The sequence below is a fragment of the Lipotes vexillifer genome, unplaced genomic scaffold (genome assembly GCF_000442215.2).
Source record: "Lipotes vexillifer unplaced genomic scaffold, Lipotes_vexillifer_v1.1 scaffold144, whole genome shotgun sequence".
Lineage (NCBI taxonomy): Eukaryota > Metazoa > Chordata > Mammalia > Artiodactyla > Lipotidae > Lipotes > Lipotes vexillifer.
Genome location: NW_006781079.1, coordinates 47,688 through 64,889, shown reverse-complemented (window position 1 = coordinate 64,889; position 17,202 = coordinate 47,688). Strand labels below are relative to the sequence as shown.

Below are 17,202 nucleotides of genomic sequence, written 5' to 3'. Positions count from 1 at the left end.
CAAGAACCCGTGTCCCCTGCATCGGCAGGCGGACTCTCAACCACTGCGCCACCAGGGAAGCCCAATGGCAACTTTTTAAAAATGACTAAAAACTGGAAGCCATCAAGGTGTCTATTAAGGAGAATGGATAAACAGTCATACATTCATATAATTGAATGCTATTTGGTGTTAAAAAAAAAAGAACAAACTACTGATGTATGCAACAACATGGATGAAGTTTAAAAACTATACTGAGTCGGGCTTCCCTGGTGGTACAGTAGTTGAGAGTCCGCCTGCCGATGCAGGGGACACGGGTTCGTGCCCCGGTCCGGGAATATCCCACATGCCACGGAGCGGCTGGGCCCATGAGCCATGGCTGCTGAGCCTGTGCGTCCGGAGCCTGTGCTCCGCAACAGGAGAGGCCACAGCAGTGAGAGGCCCGCATACCGCAAAAAAACAAAAACAAAAAACAAACTACTGAGTGAAAGAAGCCTTAAACAAACAAGAACATATTAAATGATTCCGTTTATGCAAAATGGTACGGTGGGCCAAACTAATCAATGGTGAAATAAAATCAGTGGTACCTCTGAGGGGTAGAAGCAGGGGTTTACTGGGATGGGCCACAAGGGAACTATATGGATAACAGTAATGATCTGTATTTTGATAAAGTTTGGGTTTGGGAGGTATATGCATTGTTCGGTCTCACAGACTAGTATACTTAAGATTTCGCGGGTATTTTCAGGAAGATGGCGGAAGAGTAAGACGCAGAGATCACCTTCCTCCCCACAGATACATCAGAAATACATCTACACGTGGAACAAGTCCTACAGAACACCTACTGAATGCTGGCAGAAGACCTCAGACCTTCTAAAAGGCAAGAAACTCCCCACGTAACTGGGTAGGGCAGAAGAAACAAGAATAAACAGAGACAAAAGAATAGGGATGGGGGCTTCCCTGGTGGCGCAGTGCTTGAGAGTCCGCCTGCCGATGCAGGAGACGCGGGTTCGTGCCCCGTTTCGGGAAGATCCCACGTGCCGCGGAGCGGCTGGGCCCGTGAGCCATGGCCGCTGAGCCTGCGCGTCCAGAGCCTGTGCTCCGCAAATGGGAGAGGCCACAACAGTGAGAGGCCCGCATAACGCAAGGAAAAAAAAAAAAAAAAAAAAAAAAAAAGAAAAAAAAGAATAGGGATGGGACCTGCACCCGTGGGAGGGAGCTATGAAGGAGGAAAGGTTTCCACACACTAGGAAGCCCCTTCCGGGCGGAGACTACAATTGGCAGAGCGGGGAAGATTCGGGGCCACGGAGGAGAGCATAGCAACAGGGGTGCGGAGAGATTCCTGCACAAAGGATCAGTGCCAACCGACACTCACTAGCCTGAGAGGCTTCTCTGCTCACCCGCCGGGGCGGGCGGGGCTCGGAGCTGAGGCTCGGGCTTCGGTTGGAGAGCAGGGAGAGGACTGGCGGTGTGAACACACCCTGAAGGGATTAGTGCATGATGGCTAGCCGGGGGGGAGTCCGGGGAAAAGTCTGGACCTGTGGAAGAGGCAGACTTTTTCTTCCCTTTTTGTTTCCTGGTGCGCGAGGAGAGGGGATTAAGAGCGCTGCTTAAAGGAGCTCCAGAGTCGGGCGAGAGCCGCGGCTAACAGCGTGGACCCCAGAGATGGGTGAGAGACGCTAAGGCTGCTGCTGTCACCACCAAGAAGCCTGCGTACGAGCACAGGTCACTATCCACACCTTCCTACCGGGTAGCCTGTGCAGCCTGCCACAGCCAGGGTCCATGGATCCAGGGACAACTTCCCTGGGAGAACGCACGGTGCGCCTCAGGCTGGTGCAACATCATGCCAGCCTCTGCTGCCACAGGCTCGCCCCATATCGTGCCCCTCCCTCTCCAGGGCCTGAGTAAGCCAGAGCCCCCGAATCAGCGGCTCCTTTAACCTGTCCTGTCTGAGCGAAGAACAGACACCCTCCAGCGACCTACACACAGACGTGGGGCCAAATCCAAAGCTGAACCCCGGGAGCTGTGCGAACAAAGAAGACAAAGGGAAATCTCTCCCAGCAGCCTCAGGACGAGTGGATTAAATCTCTACAGTCAACTAGATACACCCAGTATCTGTGGAATATCTGAATAGACAATGAATCATCCCAAATTGAGGAGGTGGACGTTGAGAGCAAGATTTATTATTTTTCCACTTTTGCTCTTTTTCTGAGTGTGTATGTGTATGCTTCTGTGTGAGCTTTACTCTGTATAGCTTTGCTTTCACCATTTGTCCTAGGGTTCTATCTGTCCGTTTTTGGTTTATTTTAATTACTTTTTAAAAACACTCTTTTCTTAGTAATTATTTTTTATTTTAATAACTTTATTTTACCTTACTTTATTTTCTTTCATCCTCTTTCTTTCTTTCTACATTTTCTCCCTTTTATTCGGAGTGCTGTGGATGAAAGGCTCTTGGTGCTGCAGCCAGGAGTCAGTGCTGTGCCTCTGAGGTGAGAGAGATAACTTCAGGACACTGGTCCACAAGAGACCTCACAGCTGCACGTAATATCAAATGGCGAAAATCTCCCAGGGAACTCCAACTCAATACCAACACCCAGCTTCACTCAACGACAAGCAAGCTACAGTGCTGGACACCGTATGCCAAACAGCTAGCAAAACAGGAACACAACCCCACCCATTAGCAGAGAAGCTGCATAAAATCATAATAAGTCCACAGACACCCCAAAACACACCACCAGACATGGACCTGGCCACCAGAAAGACAAGATCCAGCCTCATCCACCAGAACACAGGCACTAGTCCCCTCCACCACGAAGCCTAAACAACCCACGTAAACAACATTAGCCACTGGGGACAGACACCAAAAACAATGGGAACTATGAACCTGTAGCCTGCAATAAGGAGACCCCAAACACAGTAAGATGAGCAAAATGAGAAGACAGAAAAACACAGAGCAGATGAAGGAGCAAGATAAAAACCCACCAGACCTAACAAATGAAGAGGAAATAGGCAGTCTACCTGAAAAAGAATTCAGAATAATGATAATAAAGATGATCCAAAATCTTGGAAATAGAATAGACAAAATGCAAGAAACATTTAACAAGGACCTAGAAGAACTAAAGAGGAAACAAGCAACAATGAACAACAAAATAAATGAAATTAAAAATGCTCTAGAAGGGACCAATAGCAGAATAACTGAGGCAGAAGAAAGGATAATTGACCTAGAAGATAAAATAGTGGAAATAACTACTGCAGAGCAGAATAAAGAAAAAAAGAATGAAAAGAACTGAGGACAGTCTCAGAGACCTCTTGGACAACACTAAACGCACCAACATTCGAATCATAGGGGTTCCAGAAGAAGAAGTGAAAAAGAAAGTGACTGAGAAAATATTTGAAGAGATTATAGTTGAAAACTTCCCTAATATGGGAAAGGAAATAGTTAATCAAGTCCAGGAAGCACAGAGTCCAATACAGGGTAAAACCAAGAAGAAACACACAAAGACACATATTAATCAAATTGTCAAAAATTAAATACAGAGAAAACAGATTAAAAGCAGCAAGGGAAAAACAACAAATAACACACAACGGAATCCCCATAAGGTTAACAGCTGATCTTTCAGCAGAAACTCTGCAAGCCAGAAAGGACTGGCAGGACATATTTAAAGTGATGAGGGAGAAAAACCTACAACCAAGATTACTCTACCCAACAAGGATCTCATTTACATTTGATGGAGAAATTAAAACCTTTACAGACAAGCAAAAGCTGAGAGAGTTCAGCACCACCAAACCAGCTTTTCAACAAACGCTAAAGAATCTTTTCTAGGCAAGAAACACAAGAGAAAGAAAAGACCTACAATAACAAACCCAAAACAGTTAAGAAAATGGGAATAGGAACATACATATTGATAATTACCTTAAATGTAAATGGATTAAAGGCTCCCACCAAAAGACACAGACTGGCTGAATGGATTCAAAAACAAGACCCATATGGATACAAAAACAAGACCCATATATATGCTGTCTACAAGAGACCCACTTCAGACCTAGAGACACATACAGACTGAAAGTGAGTGGATGGAAAAAGATATTCCATGCAAATGGCAATCAAAACAAAGCTGGAATAGCAATACTCATATCAGTCAAAATAGACTTTAAAATAAAGACTATTCGAAGAGACAAAGAAGGACACTACATAATGATCAAGGGATTGATCCAAGAAGAACATATAACAATTGTAAATATTTATGCACCCAACATAGGAGCACCTCAATACATAAGTCAAATACTAACAGCCATAAAAGGGGAAATCTACAGTAACACATTCATAGTAGGGGACTTCAACATCCCACTTTCACCAATGGACAGATCATCCAAAATGAAAATAAATAAGGAAACACAAGCTTTAAATGATACATTAAACAAGATGGACTTAAATGATATTTATAGGACATTCCATCCAAAAACAACAGAATACACATTTTTCTCAAGTCCTCATGGAACATTCTCCAGGATAGATCATATCTTGGGTCACAAATCAAGCCTTGGTAAATTTAAGAAAATTGAAATTGTATCAAGTCTCTTTTCCAACCACAATGCTATGAGACTATATATCAATTACAGGAAAAGATCTGTAAAAAATACAAACACATGGAGGCTAAACAATACACTACTTAATAACTAAGTTATCACTGAAGAAATCAAAGAGGAAATCAAAAAACACCTAGAAACAAATGACAATGGAGACACGATGACCCAAAACCGATGGGATGCAGCAAAAGCAGTTTTAAGAGCGAAGTTTATAGCAATACAATCCTACCTTAAGAAACAGGAAACATCTTGGATAAACAAGCTAAACTTGCACCTAAAGCAATTAGAGAAAGAACAAAAAAACCCAAAGTTAGCAGAAGGAAAGAAATCATAAAAATCAGATCAGAAATAAATGAAAAAGAAATGAAAGAAATGATAGTAAAGATCAATAAAACTAAAATCTGGTTCTTTGAGAAGATAAAATTGATAAACCATTAGCCAGACTCATCAAGAAAAAAAGGGAAAAGACTCAAATCAATTGAATTAGAAATGAAAAAGAATAACTGACACTGCAGAAATACAAAAGATCATGGGAGATTACTACAAGCAACTCTATGCAACTCTATAGAATGGACAACCTGGAAAACTGTACAAATTCTTAGAAATGCACAACCTGCCAAGACTGAATCAGGAAGAAGTAGAAAATATGAACAGACCAATCACAAGCACTGAAATTGAAACTGTGATTTAAAATCTTCCAACAAACAATAGCCCAGGACCGGATGGCTTCACAGGCAAATTCTATCAAACATTTAGAGAAGAGCTAACACCTATCCTTCTCAAACTTTTCCAAAATATAGAAGAGGGAGGAACACTCCCAAACTCATTCGACGAGGCCACCATCACCCTGATACCAAAAGCAGACAAAGATGTCACAAAGAAAGAAAACTACAGGCCAATATCACTGATGAACATAGACGCAAAAATCCTCAATAAAAACTAGCAAACATAATCCAACAGCACATTAAGAGGATCATACACCATGATCAAGTGGGGTTTATTCCAGGAATGCAAGGATTCTTCAATATATGCATATCAATCAATGTGATATATCACATTAACAAACTGAAGGAGAAAAACCATATGGTCATCTCAATGGATGCAGAGAAAGCTTTTGACAAAATTCAACACCCATTTATGATAAAAACCCTGCAGAAAGTAGGCATAGAGGGAACTTTCCTCAACATAATAAAAGACATATATGACAAACCCACAGCAAACATCGTCCTCAATGGTGAAACACTGAAACAATTTCCACGAAGATCAGGAACAGGACAAGGTTGCCCACTCCCACCACTATTATTCAACATACTTTTGGAAGTTTTAGCCACAGCAATCAGAGAAGAAAAGGAAATAAAAGGAATCCAAATCGGAAAAGAAGTGAAGCTGTCACTGTTTGCAGATGACATGATACTATACATTGAGAATCCTAAAGATGCTACCAGAAAACTACTAGAGCTAATCAATGAATTTGGTAAAGTAGCAGGATACAAAATTAATGCACAGAAATCTCTGGCATTCCTATATACTAATGATGAAAAATCTGAAAGTGAAATCAAGAAAACACTCCCATTTACCATTGCAACAAAAAGAATAAAATATCTAGGAATAAACCTACCTAAGGAGACAAAAGACCTGTATGCAGAAAATTATAAGACACTGATGAAAGAAATTAAAGATGATAGAAATAGATGGAGAGTTATACCATGTTCTTGGATTGGAAGAATCAGCATTGTGAAAATGACTCTACTACCCAAAGCAATCTACAGATTCAATGCAATCCCTATCAAACTACCACTGGCATTTTTCACAGAATTAGAACAAAAATTTCACAATTTGTATGGAGACACAAAAGATTCCGAATAGGCAAAGCAAGCTTGAGAACAAAAAACGGAGCTGGAGGAATCAGGCTCCCTGACTTCAGACTATACTACAAAGCTACAGTAATCAAGACAGTATGGTACTGGCACAAAAACAGAAATATCGATCAATGGAACAAGATAGAAAGCCTAGAGATAAACCCACGCACATATGGTCACCTTATCTTTGACAAAGGATGCAGGAATGTACAGTGGAGAAAGAACAGCCTATTCAATAAGTAGTGCTGGGTAAAGTGGACAGGTACATGTAAAAGTATGAGATTAGAACACTCTCTAACACCATACACAAACATAAGCTCCAAATGGATTAAAGACCTAAATGTAAGGCCAGAAACTATCAAAGTCTTAGAGGAAAGCATAGGCAGAACACTCTATGACATAAATGACAGCAAGATCCTTTGTGACCCACCTCCTAGAGAAATGAAAATAAAAACAAAAATAAACAAATGGGACCTAATGAAACTTAAAAGCTTTTGCACAGCAAAGGAAAGCATAAACAAGACCAAAAGACAATTCTCAGAATGGGAGAAAATGTTTGCAAATGAAGCAACTGACAAAGGATTAATCTCCAAAATTTACAAGCAGCTCATGCAGCTCAATAACCAAAAAACAAACAACCCAATCCAAAAATGGTCAGAAGACCTAAATAGACATTTCTCCAAAGAAGATATATAGACTACCAACAAATACATGAAAGAATGCTCAACATCATTAATCATTAGAGAAATGCAAATGAAAACTACAATGAGATATCATCTCACACCAGTCAGAATGGCCATCATCAAAAAATCTACAAACAGTAATGTTGGAGAGGGTTTGGAGGAAAGGGAACACTCTTGCACTGCTGGTGGGAATGTGAATTGGTACAGCCACTATGGAGAACAGTATGGCAGTTCCTTAAAAAACTACAAATAGAACTACCATATGACCCAGCAATCCCACTACTGGGCATATACCCTGAGTAAACCATAATTCAAAAAGAGTCATGTACCAGAATGTTCATTGCAGCTCTATTTACAATAGCCAGGAGATGGAAACAACCTAAGTGTCCATCATCGGATGAATGGATAAAGAAGATGTGGCACATATATACAATGGAATATTACTCAGCCATAAAAAGAAACGAAACTGAGTAATTTGTAGTGAGGTGGATGGACCTAGAGTCTGTCATACAGAGTGAAGTAAGTCAGAAAGAGAAAGACAAATACCGTATGCTAACACGTATATATGGAATCTAAGAAAAAAATAAATGTCATGAAGAAACTAGGGGTACAACAGGAATAAAGACACAGATCTACTAGAGAATGGACTTGAGGATATGGGGATGGGGAAGGGTAAGCTGTGACAAAGTGAGAGAGTGGCATGGACATATATACACTACCAAATGTAAAATAGCTAGTGGGAAGCAGCCGCATAGCTCAGGGAGATCAACTCGTGCTTTGTGACCACCTAGAGGGGTGGGATAGGGAGGGCAGGAGGGAGGGATACACAAGGGGAAAGAGATATGGGAACATATGTATTATGTATAACTGATTCACTTTGTTATAAAGCAGAAACTAACACACCATTGTAAAGCAATTATACTCCAATAAAGCTGTAAAAAAAAAAAAAAGATTTCCCATTTCCTTTTAAGTTAATTCCACCTTAAACAAATAAACAACTCTAGGTAATGATATGCATGCTACCCATTACTCCTGGGGCCAACCACCTTTCATGGGGCCCACTAAGCTGAGATGAGCTGCCAGAAGTTGCCCCTTTAAAACTGCAGTGTCTGGAGATGCTCAAGTGGACACCCTGGAACTAAGTCCATGGGTTCCTTCCTGCCAACCACTCACATGAGCTAACCCAGGAGTAGACTCTGCCTTTCCTCTCAGCACTTGTTAGATCGTCTTTGCCAGAATCATTTGCTGGTCAGATCCGATCTTAAGACACACTTATATCTGCCAGCCACCTGTGGATAAAGATCGTCTGAGCAGAATGAGTAGATGCTAAGGACATGCCATGAAGACCTCACAAAATGACAGCAATAGCCACCCATAAACAGGGACTCATGCTTTTTACCTACCCATGGGAGAACACAAGTCTCTTTCTAAGAAGAGTAAAGCCTTGATACAGTGCACTTAACTCAGATATGCTCAGCTACTCAGCTCTCTCCAGAGAGGAACTGCTTGCACTAAACTACTTACTCTTACCAACTAAGGAGATACTGCTAGAAATCTATTAGAATGGCTAAAATAAAAAATAGTCCTGGGACTTCCCTGGTGGCACAGTGGTTAAGGCTCCACACTCCCAATGCAAGGGGCCTGGGTTCGACCCCTGCTCAGGGAACCAGATCCCACATGCATGCCACAATTAAGAGTTTGCATGCTGCAACTAAGGAGCCTATGAGCCACAACTAAGGAGCCCACCTGCTGCAATTAAGACCCGGTGCAACCAAATAAATGTTTTTTTTTAAAAAATAGTGCTAACACCAAATCCTGGCAAGAATTCAAACTGAATCACTCAAACACTGCTGGTGGGAATGTAAAATGGTTTAGCCATTCTGGAAATGAGTATGGCACTTTATTACAAAACTAAACATGTTGATATATTTATATAAGTCAGAAACTTGCACTTTTGGGCATTTATGCCAGAAATGAAAACCTTACATTCACACAAAAACCTATACACAAATGTCCATAGCAGCTTTATTCATAATAGCCAAAAACTATACAGAACCCAGATGTCCTTCAATGGATGAATGGTTTAACAAACTGTGGTACATTCACACATTGGACTACTACTCAGCAATAAAAGGAATGGAATACTGATACATGCAACAATTTGGACGGATCTCAAAAGAAAATTATGCTGAGTGAAAAAAAGCAATCCCCAAAGGTAACATATGATATGACTTCTTTCATATAACATTCTTGAAGTGACAAAGTTATAGAGACAAAGAACAGATTAGTGGTTGGCAGAAGAAGAGAAGGGGAGGAGTGAGGGAGTTGGCTGTGACTATAAAAGGGTAGCAGAATGGATCCTCATGATGGAACTGTCCTGTATCTTTGAATATAGTGGTAGTTACATGAATGTACATGTATAAAATTTCATAGAACTAAATAAACATATACATACACAAAAGTGAAGGTCAAACTGGTAAAATCTGAATAAGGTCAGTGCATTGCATTACAGAAATACAAGGTTGGTTTAAGAAGAAAAAAAAAACTGTAATTTACCAAATTAAAAGACTAAAAAAGAAAAACACACATGATCATCTCTAAAGATGCCCAAAAAAATTGGACAAAATCCAGCATTCATTCCCAATAAAAACTCTTCAAACAAGGAATAGAAGGGAAGTTTGTCAAGCTGCTGAAGGGCAGCTATAAAACTTCCACTTAGGAAAGTATTCCCCATAAGATCAGGAAGAAGGAAAGGATGTCTACTCTCACCATTTAAATTCGTCATTGCACTGATTTTCTCACTGTGCAATGAGGCAAGAAAAAATTAAAGATGTAAAGAATGGAAAGAAGTAAACTATACTTACTTACAAATAACTTAATCATCTATTTAGAAAATCCTATACAATCTACGAAACCTGCTAGGACTGAGAAGTAAGTTTTGAAAATTTACCAGATACAAGATCATTATACATAAATTAATTGTATTTCTATATACTATCAACAAACAATTGAAAACTGAAATTTTAAAGTACCTTAAATAGCATCAAAAATATGAAACACAGAGGGATAAATCTGACAAGATGCATAAGACCTGTGTATGAAAAACTACAAAACAATGCTGACAAAAATTAAGAAGTCCCATAAAATAGAGATCGACTGTGTTCATATACTGGATAACAGAGTATTATTTACATGTAAATTCTCAAACTGATGTACATTCAACTCAGTCCCAATCAAAATCCCAGCAGACCTTTTTTTTTGTGAAAATTGCCAAGCTGAGTCTAAAATTCATGTGGAAATGCAAAGAATCTAGCACAACTTGAAAAAAGAAAAAATGTTAAAGGATTTATACTAAGTTCCAGACTTATTATAAAGCTTCAGTAATCAAGACTACATAGTATTGGGACTTCCCTGGTGGCACAGTGGTTAAGAATCTGCCTCCCAATGCAGGGGAGATGGGTGTGAGCCCTGGTCCAGGAAGATCCCACATGCCACAGAGCAACTAAGCCCGTGCACCACAACTACTGAGCCTGCTCTCTAGAGACCACAAGCCACAACTACTGAACCCACATGCTGCAACTACTGAAGCCCGCGTGCCTAGAGCCTGTGCTCAGCAACAAGAGAAGCCACCGCAATGAGAAGCCCATACACTGCCCCTACTCGCCGCAACTAGAGAAAGCCCGCACGCAGCAACAGAGACCCAATACAGCCAAAAAATAAATAAAATAAATAAATAGGGCTTCCCTGGTGGCACAGTGGTTAAGAATCCGCCTGCCAATGCAGGGTACATGGGTTCAAGCCCTGGTCTGGGAAGATCCCACATGCTGTGAAACCACTAAGCCCGTGCACCACAACTACTGAGCCTGTGCTCTAGAGCCCATGAGCCACAACTACCGAAGCCCGCGTACCCTAGAGCCCATGCTCTGCAACAAGAGAAGCCACTGTAATGAGAAGCCTGCACACCACAATGAAGAGTAGCCCCCACTCGCTGCAAATAGAGAAAGCCCGTGCACAGCAATGAACACCCAATGTGGCCAAAAAATAACTAATAAAATAAAATAAATTAATTAAAACAAATTAATTAATTAATAAAAAAGACTGTGGTATTGACATCAAGATAGATAAAGAAAGGAGTGAAAAAGAGTCTGGACATAGACATACACAACTGATTTACCACAAAGGTGCACAGGAAATTCAGTAAAGAAAGGGTTGTCTTTTCAATAAATGGTGTTGGAAAATTGGATATTTGTATACAAAAGAAAAGAAAGAAAGAAAAATTGTACTTAAATCCAGACCTGGTACCAAGTATAAAAATTTATTCAAGATATAGACCTAAATGTAAAGTAAAAATTATAAAACTTTTAGAAGAAAAAATATATGAAACTCTTTTTGGCCTTCATTTTGGGAAAGATTTCTTAAATATGTCACCAAAAGTGAAATTAATGAAAGAAAAAATGGAAACTTTGGACTTCACCAAAATTAAGAAATTCTCATTGAAAGACACTATTAAGAGAATAAAAGGCAAGCCACAGAGAAAATACTTGTAAATCAAATATCTGATACTGGAGTTCTACACAGAATATATGAAAAACTTGCAAAATTCAATAATAAAAACATAAGAAATCAACTTTTCAAATGGGCCAAAGATTTGAGAAGACATTTCACCAAAGAAGATATACAGATAGCAAATAAGCACTTGAAAAGGTTCTCAACATCACTAGTCATTAGAAAAATGTCAAGTAAAACCACATAAGATGCCACTACATGGCTATGAAAATGCTTAAAATTGAAATCATAATACCTAAGCGTTGACACATATGTGGAGCATCCAGAATTCTTATATACTGCTGGTGGAAATGTGAAATAGTGCAGCCACTTTGTGAGTTTCATAAAAAGTTAAATATACCCTGTATCATCCAACCTAGCCACTCCAGTCCCAGGTATTTATCCAAAAGAAATAAAAGCGTATGTTCACACAAAGACTTTTCATGAATGTTCATTACAGGCTTTATTGGTATTCATCAAAACTGGAGACTACTCAAATTTCTTTTAACAGGTGAGTGGCTAAATAATTGTGATATCTATATTACTACTCAGCAATAAAAAGAAGTGAACTATTGATACATGCAACATTATGGATAAAATGCAAAATAATTATGTTAAGTGAAAGAATCCAGTATGTATTCTATATGATTCAATTTATATGAATTCTAAAAATGCAAACAAATCTATGATGGAAAGCAGATCAGTGGTTGCCTGGGTATGGGAGGAAGGGGAGGACTGGGAGAGGCAGGAGATAGAGATTACAGTGAGGCACAAGGAAACTTTGGGGTGAAAGGTATGCTCAGGATATGGATCATGACAATGGTTTCATGGCTGTGTAGATGTCAAAACTTACCAAATTCTACACTTTAAATATATGTAGTTTATTATACTTTGGTAATATACCTTATAATTATCCCTTAACTATTATACCATAATAACGTTTTTCTATTATACTATAATTATGGTTTATATAATAGTTCTTTTTTAAAAAAGAAAAAAGCACTGAGTTTGCTGTAAAGTACAAGTACAGATATATGGTTGTATTTAGAAGCAAATAAATAAATAAATAAGAAAACAAAAATAAAATGCCAGGAATGTTGAAAATAAAAGAATGAAAAAAAAAGGCAGAAATTTATCCTTACCTCCCAACATTCACATAAAACTAATTCCACTAGGATTAAAGACCTAAATGTTCCCAGAATGTGTATGGAATTTCTACAAGTCAATGACAGAAATGGCCCAAATCAAAAGTAGGGAAATACCCTGAACAGTCAAATCACAGAAAAGGAAACACCAATGGCCAATCAACACAGGAAGAGATGCTCATGCTCACTGGAAAGCAAAACCCATATGAGATTTCACCACAAACCTAACAGATGGGTGAAAAATGTGAGGATGTGGAACAAGAACTCATCACTGCTGCTGGGAGTATAAAATGGTGTTGAACAGCTTCAGAACACAATGTGGCAATCTAATCAAGTTGAGGCTACCCATGCCCAGGAACCAGCCACTGTGCTCCTAGGTATGCATCTTGAGATAAACTCTCACATGTGTTTCCAAGGAGGTAGCAAGAATATACAGCAACATTATTTCATAGCCAAAAACTGGAGGTAACTCAAATGTCCAAAAGAAGGAACAAGATAATTCATCTGCATTAAAATATTCATATAATGGAATCATATATAACCATTTTTAAAAGTATAAATTAAACCTACACATTTTAATATGAATCTCACATAAAACTGGTGAAAAAAGGCATGTTCCAGAAGGAGGTATACAATATGATACTATGTGCAGAGAAGTTTACAGACATGCAAAACAACTCTCTATATGAGTGAAAGACCTGCTGAATGATTAAAAGGCTAAAGGCAATCATGGGCATGCTAATGCAGAAGTCGGATTCTCAGGGGCGGGAGGAGTGGGACATAACCAGGGGGTTGTCACCTGGTCTTATAATGGTCTATTTCTTAGGCTGCAGGGAAGGCAGATTGGCACTCGTATAATTCTTCATACCCTGTTGTAATTTTAAATAACCCATCACTGAAGAAACAAAGTAATGGGAACTTATGGGGTAGAACCAATGCAGAAAAACGTTGCCAGGTTACTGGACAGAAATCTAGCAGGGTAGGTGACTTAGTCTCAGAGGATAAGTGCTATGTTAAAGGTCAGGCCAACCAACAAAAGTTCAAGAATGGGGAGATCCTAGAAGTGCTGGATAAGGGACACCAAATGAGCGGAGTGTGGCTCTATGGGAGAGGAAAGAGGGGGTTGCCAGGGAAGCCCTCTCTGGGCTGAGTGGGATAGCGTAGAGGGAGGCCTGCAGAAGAGCTTTCTCCCCAGAAGCTCACAGATGCTCCTCTTTCGTCACCTGCTAAGCGCCTCACTGCCTTGTCTCCTTGTATGCCTGGTGTTTCCTACTTACCTGGACAAAGGTCCAGAAGACTTTCACTCTCCTCTCTCCAGGGCTCATCCCCTTGCTCCAGTTGTATGATGAGTTTTGGTTTAGGAAAGGCAATTCCTACTCACAGGGGAAAAAAAACAAGGTGATCTTGGGTTAGTGACTTAAGAGGCTATCACAGAACTTGGACTCAGCTGGGGAATGCAATGACTAAGAGGGTAGGGAAGCATGGCAGGGCAGGTGGAGGGGGACAAAGTTTCTCTGAATGCTGAGAAAAGATGACTAAGGGGAGGGAGGAAACCTGGATCTAAAGGCAGTATATGATTCTCCCCTGTGATTGAGTAAATACAAATATTCACCCATTTGAAGCAAGATCACTTTGGAGGAGGGCCCAGCCTTGGAAGAGGCCCGGAAACGCAACATCATAACCCCCAGCAACACACACACACATTTCACTATTTTTTCCAACTCTACAGAATCCAGATATTCTGTAGGGAAAATATGTTTCTTTCTAAGCCCAAAGAATGGTGGCTGCTCCATAAAATCTTAAGATGCCCACAGGCAGTCTGATACATGAGACAGGTCAACCTTACCCAGCGACACCATATGGCTGTAGTTCTCCAGCATTACATCCCGATACAGGGTCCTCTGAGCAGGACTCAGTAACTTCCACTCCTTCTGTGTGAAGGCCACAGCCACATCCTTGAAGGCCATTAATGCCTGTAACACAAACACATCCCTGCTCACCCAGAAGCCACCCATGCCCACTAGTCAACTTAACCTAAGCCATTAACCAGAGCCATGGCAGCAGTAAGGCTAGCGTGGGGCACGCGGGTGAGATAGATAGATAGATCCTGCTTTCAACGTGAACCCTTTTGCCATGTGTTCAAGACTACTAATCCTTCTCCCACATTGCTGGTGGTTCTATTCAGGGGTTCTCTATTCTATTGATCTTTATGTCTACGATGCTGTGAAAATCAGTTTTGATTACTGTAGATATCCTGTCGGTCTTGAAATCAGGTAGAGTGATTCCTCCCCCTTTATTCTTCATTTTAAAGATATTTTACCTATTCTAGGGCATGTGCCTTTCCATATAAATTTTAGAATAATCTCATCTATATCTACCAAAAAACCCTGCTGGAATTTTGACAAGATTTGCATTAAACCTGTATATCAATTTAGGAAGAAATGACATCTTTACCATGTTGACTCTTCAAATCTGTGAACATGAGATGTCTCTCCATTTACTGATATGTTCTTTGATGTCTTTCATCAGCATGTTGCAGTTTTCAGCATACAAATCCTAAGTAGGTTTTGTTTAAAAACTGATCCCTAAAAATTCCTTCATTTTTCTTTTTTTTGGTGATTTTAATGGTATTGTATTTTTAGTTCAGTTAAAAATGATATAGATTTTGTTCATTGCTATGATATAGAAATAAATTGTATGCTTATCTTGAATCCTGCAACATGGCTGAACTCACTTATTAGCTCTAGGAGTTTTTCTTCTCCTAGATTCCTTAAGATTTCCTATATAGACCATCATGGTATTTGCATATAGGGACAGATTTATTTCTTTCCTTATAATCTATACGTATTTTATTTCCTGTCTTGCCTTACTATAGAACTTCTAGCACAAAAGTGAATAAGAGTGGTGGGGGCTTCCCTGGTGGCGCAGTGGTTGAGAGTCCCGCCTGCCGATGCAGGGGACACGGGTTCGTGCCCCGGTCCGGGAAGATCCCACATGCCGCAGAGTGGCTGGGCCTGTGAGCCATGGCCGCTGAGCCTGTGCGTCTGGAGCCTGTGCTCCACAATGGGAGAGGCCACAACAGTGAGAGGCCAGCATACCGCAGAAAAAAAAAGAGAGTGGTGGGAGCAGACATCCTTTCCTTGTTCTTCATATGAGGAGGAAAAGATAATGTCTCAAAGCATTAAGAATACTGTTCCACAAAGATACCACATCACACCCATTAGGATAGCTATTACCAAAGAAACAGAAAAAAACAGGTTTTGGGAGGGAGTGGAGAAACTGGAACCTTTGTGCATTGTGGTGGAAAAAGTAAAATGGTATGGTTTCTGTGGAAAAGAGTTCAGCAGTTCCTCAAAAAGTTAAACATACAAAAAAAAAAAAGTTAAACATACAATTTACCATATGATCCAGCAATTTTAATCCTCAGTATATATACCCCAAAGAATCAAAAACAAGGACTCAGATACTCATACACCAATGCCCATAACAGCATTATTCACAATAGCTCAAAGGTGGCAACAACCCAAATGTCCATCAACAGATAAATAGATAAGAAAATGTAGTACATATATACAAAAAACTGTATATTATTCAGCCTTGAAAAGGAAGGAAATTCTGATACATGCTACATCAGAGATTAGCCTTGAAAACATTATGCTAAGTGAAATAAGCCAGTCACAAAGGACAAATATTGTTTGATTCCACTTATAGCAGGTACCTGGAATAGGCAAATTCATAGAGACAAAGTAAAATAGAGGTTACCAGGAGCTGGGGGGGAGTGGAGAATGGGGAGTTATTATATAATGGATAGAGTTTCAGTCTAGGAAGATGAAAAAGTTTTGGAAATGAACAAAGGTGATGACTGCACAATGGTGTGAATGAACTTAATGCCAGTGAACTGGACATTTTTAAATGGTGAAAATTTTGTTATGTATATGTATATTTTATATTTAAAAAAAAAGAATAATGCTACTTATAGATGTTTTTGTAGCTGTCCCTAATCAAGTAGAGGAGTTCCCCTGTTTCTATTGTTCTAAGGTGTTCTTTTCCCCCACAAATGGTTATTGAATTCTGCCAAATACTTGTACTGAATAAACATATTAATATAATCATGTGGTCTTTCTTCTTTAGCCTGCTAATATGGGGGATTACACTGATTGAGTTTCAAATATGAAACCAGTCTTGTGTCCCTGGAATAAATCACACTTGATAATGGTGTACAGTTATTTTTATATATTGTTGAATTCAATCTGCTAATAATTTAAGGATTTTCATGTCTATATTCATGAGAGAGATTGAACTGTAGTTTTCATTTTTCCTATTATCCTTGTCTGGTTTTATTACCAGCATAATATCCATAAAGTGAATTAGAAAGTGTTCCCTCCTATTTTCTGAAACAAAAATCATGTA

General features: G+C 39.6%; 1 protein-coding gene across 1 annotated transcript in view; it reads right to left on the bottom strand.

The window, feature by feature from the left end:
* The window catches only part of ZNF169 (zinc finger protein 169), a 19,748-nt gene extending 4,989 nt beyond the window's left edge, over positions 1–14,759 (bottom strand). The window contains exons 1-2 of the mRNA XM_007454459.1: positions 14,639–14,759; positions 14,070–14,165 (exon numbers count right to left, since the gene is read on the bottom strand). Coding sequence (XP_007454521.1) covers positions 14,070–14,165; positions 14,639–14,759 — 217 coding nt within the window. The remainder of the gene's footprint in view (positions 1–14,069; positions 14,166–14,638) is intronic.
* Between the last annotated feature and the right edge of the window lie 2,443 nt (positions 14,760–17,202).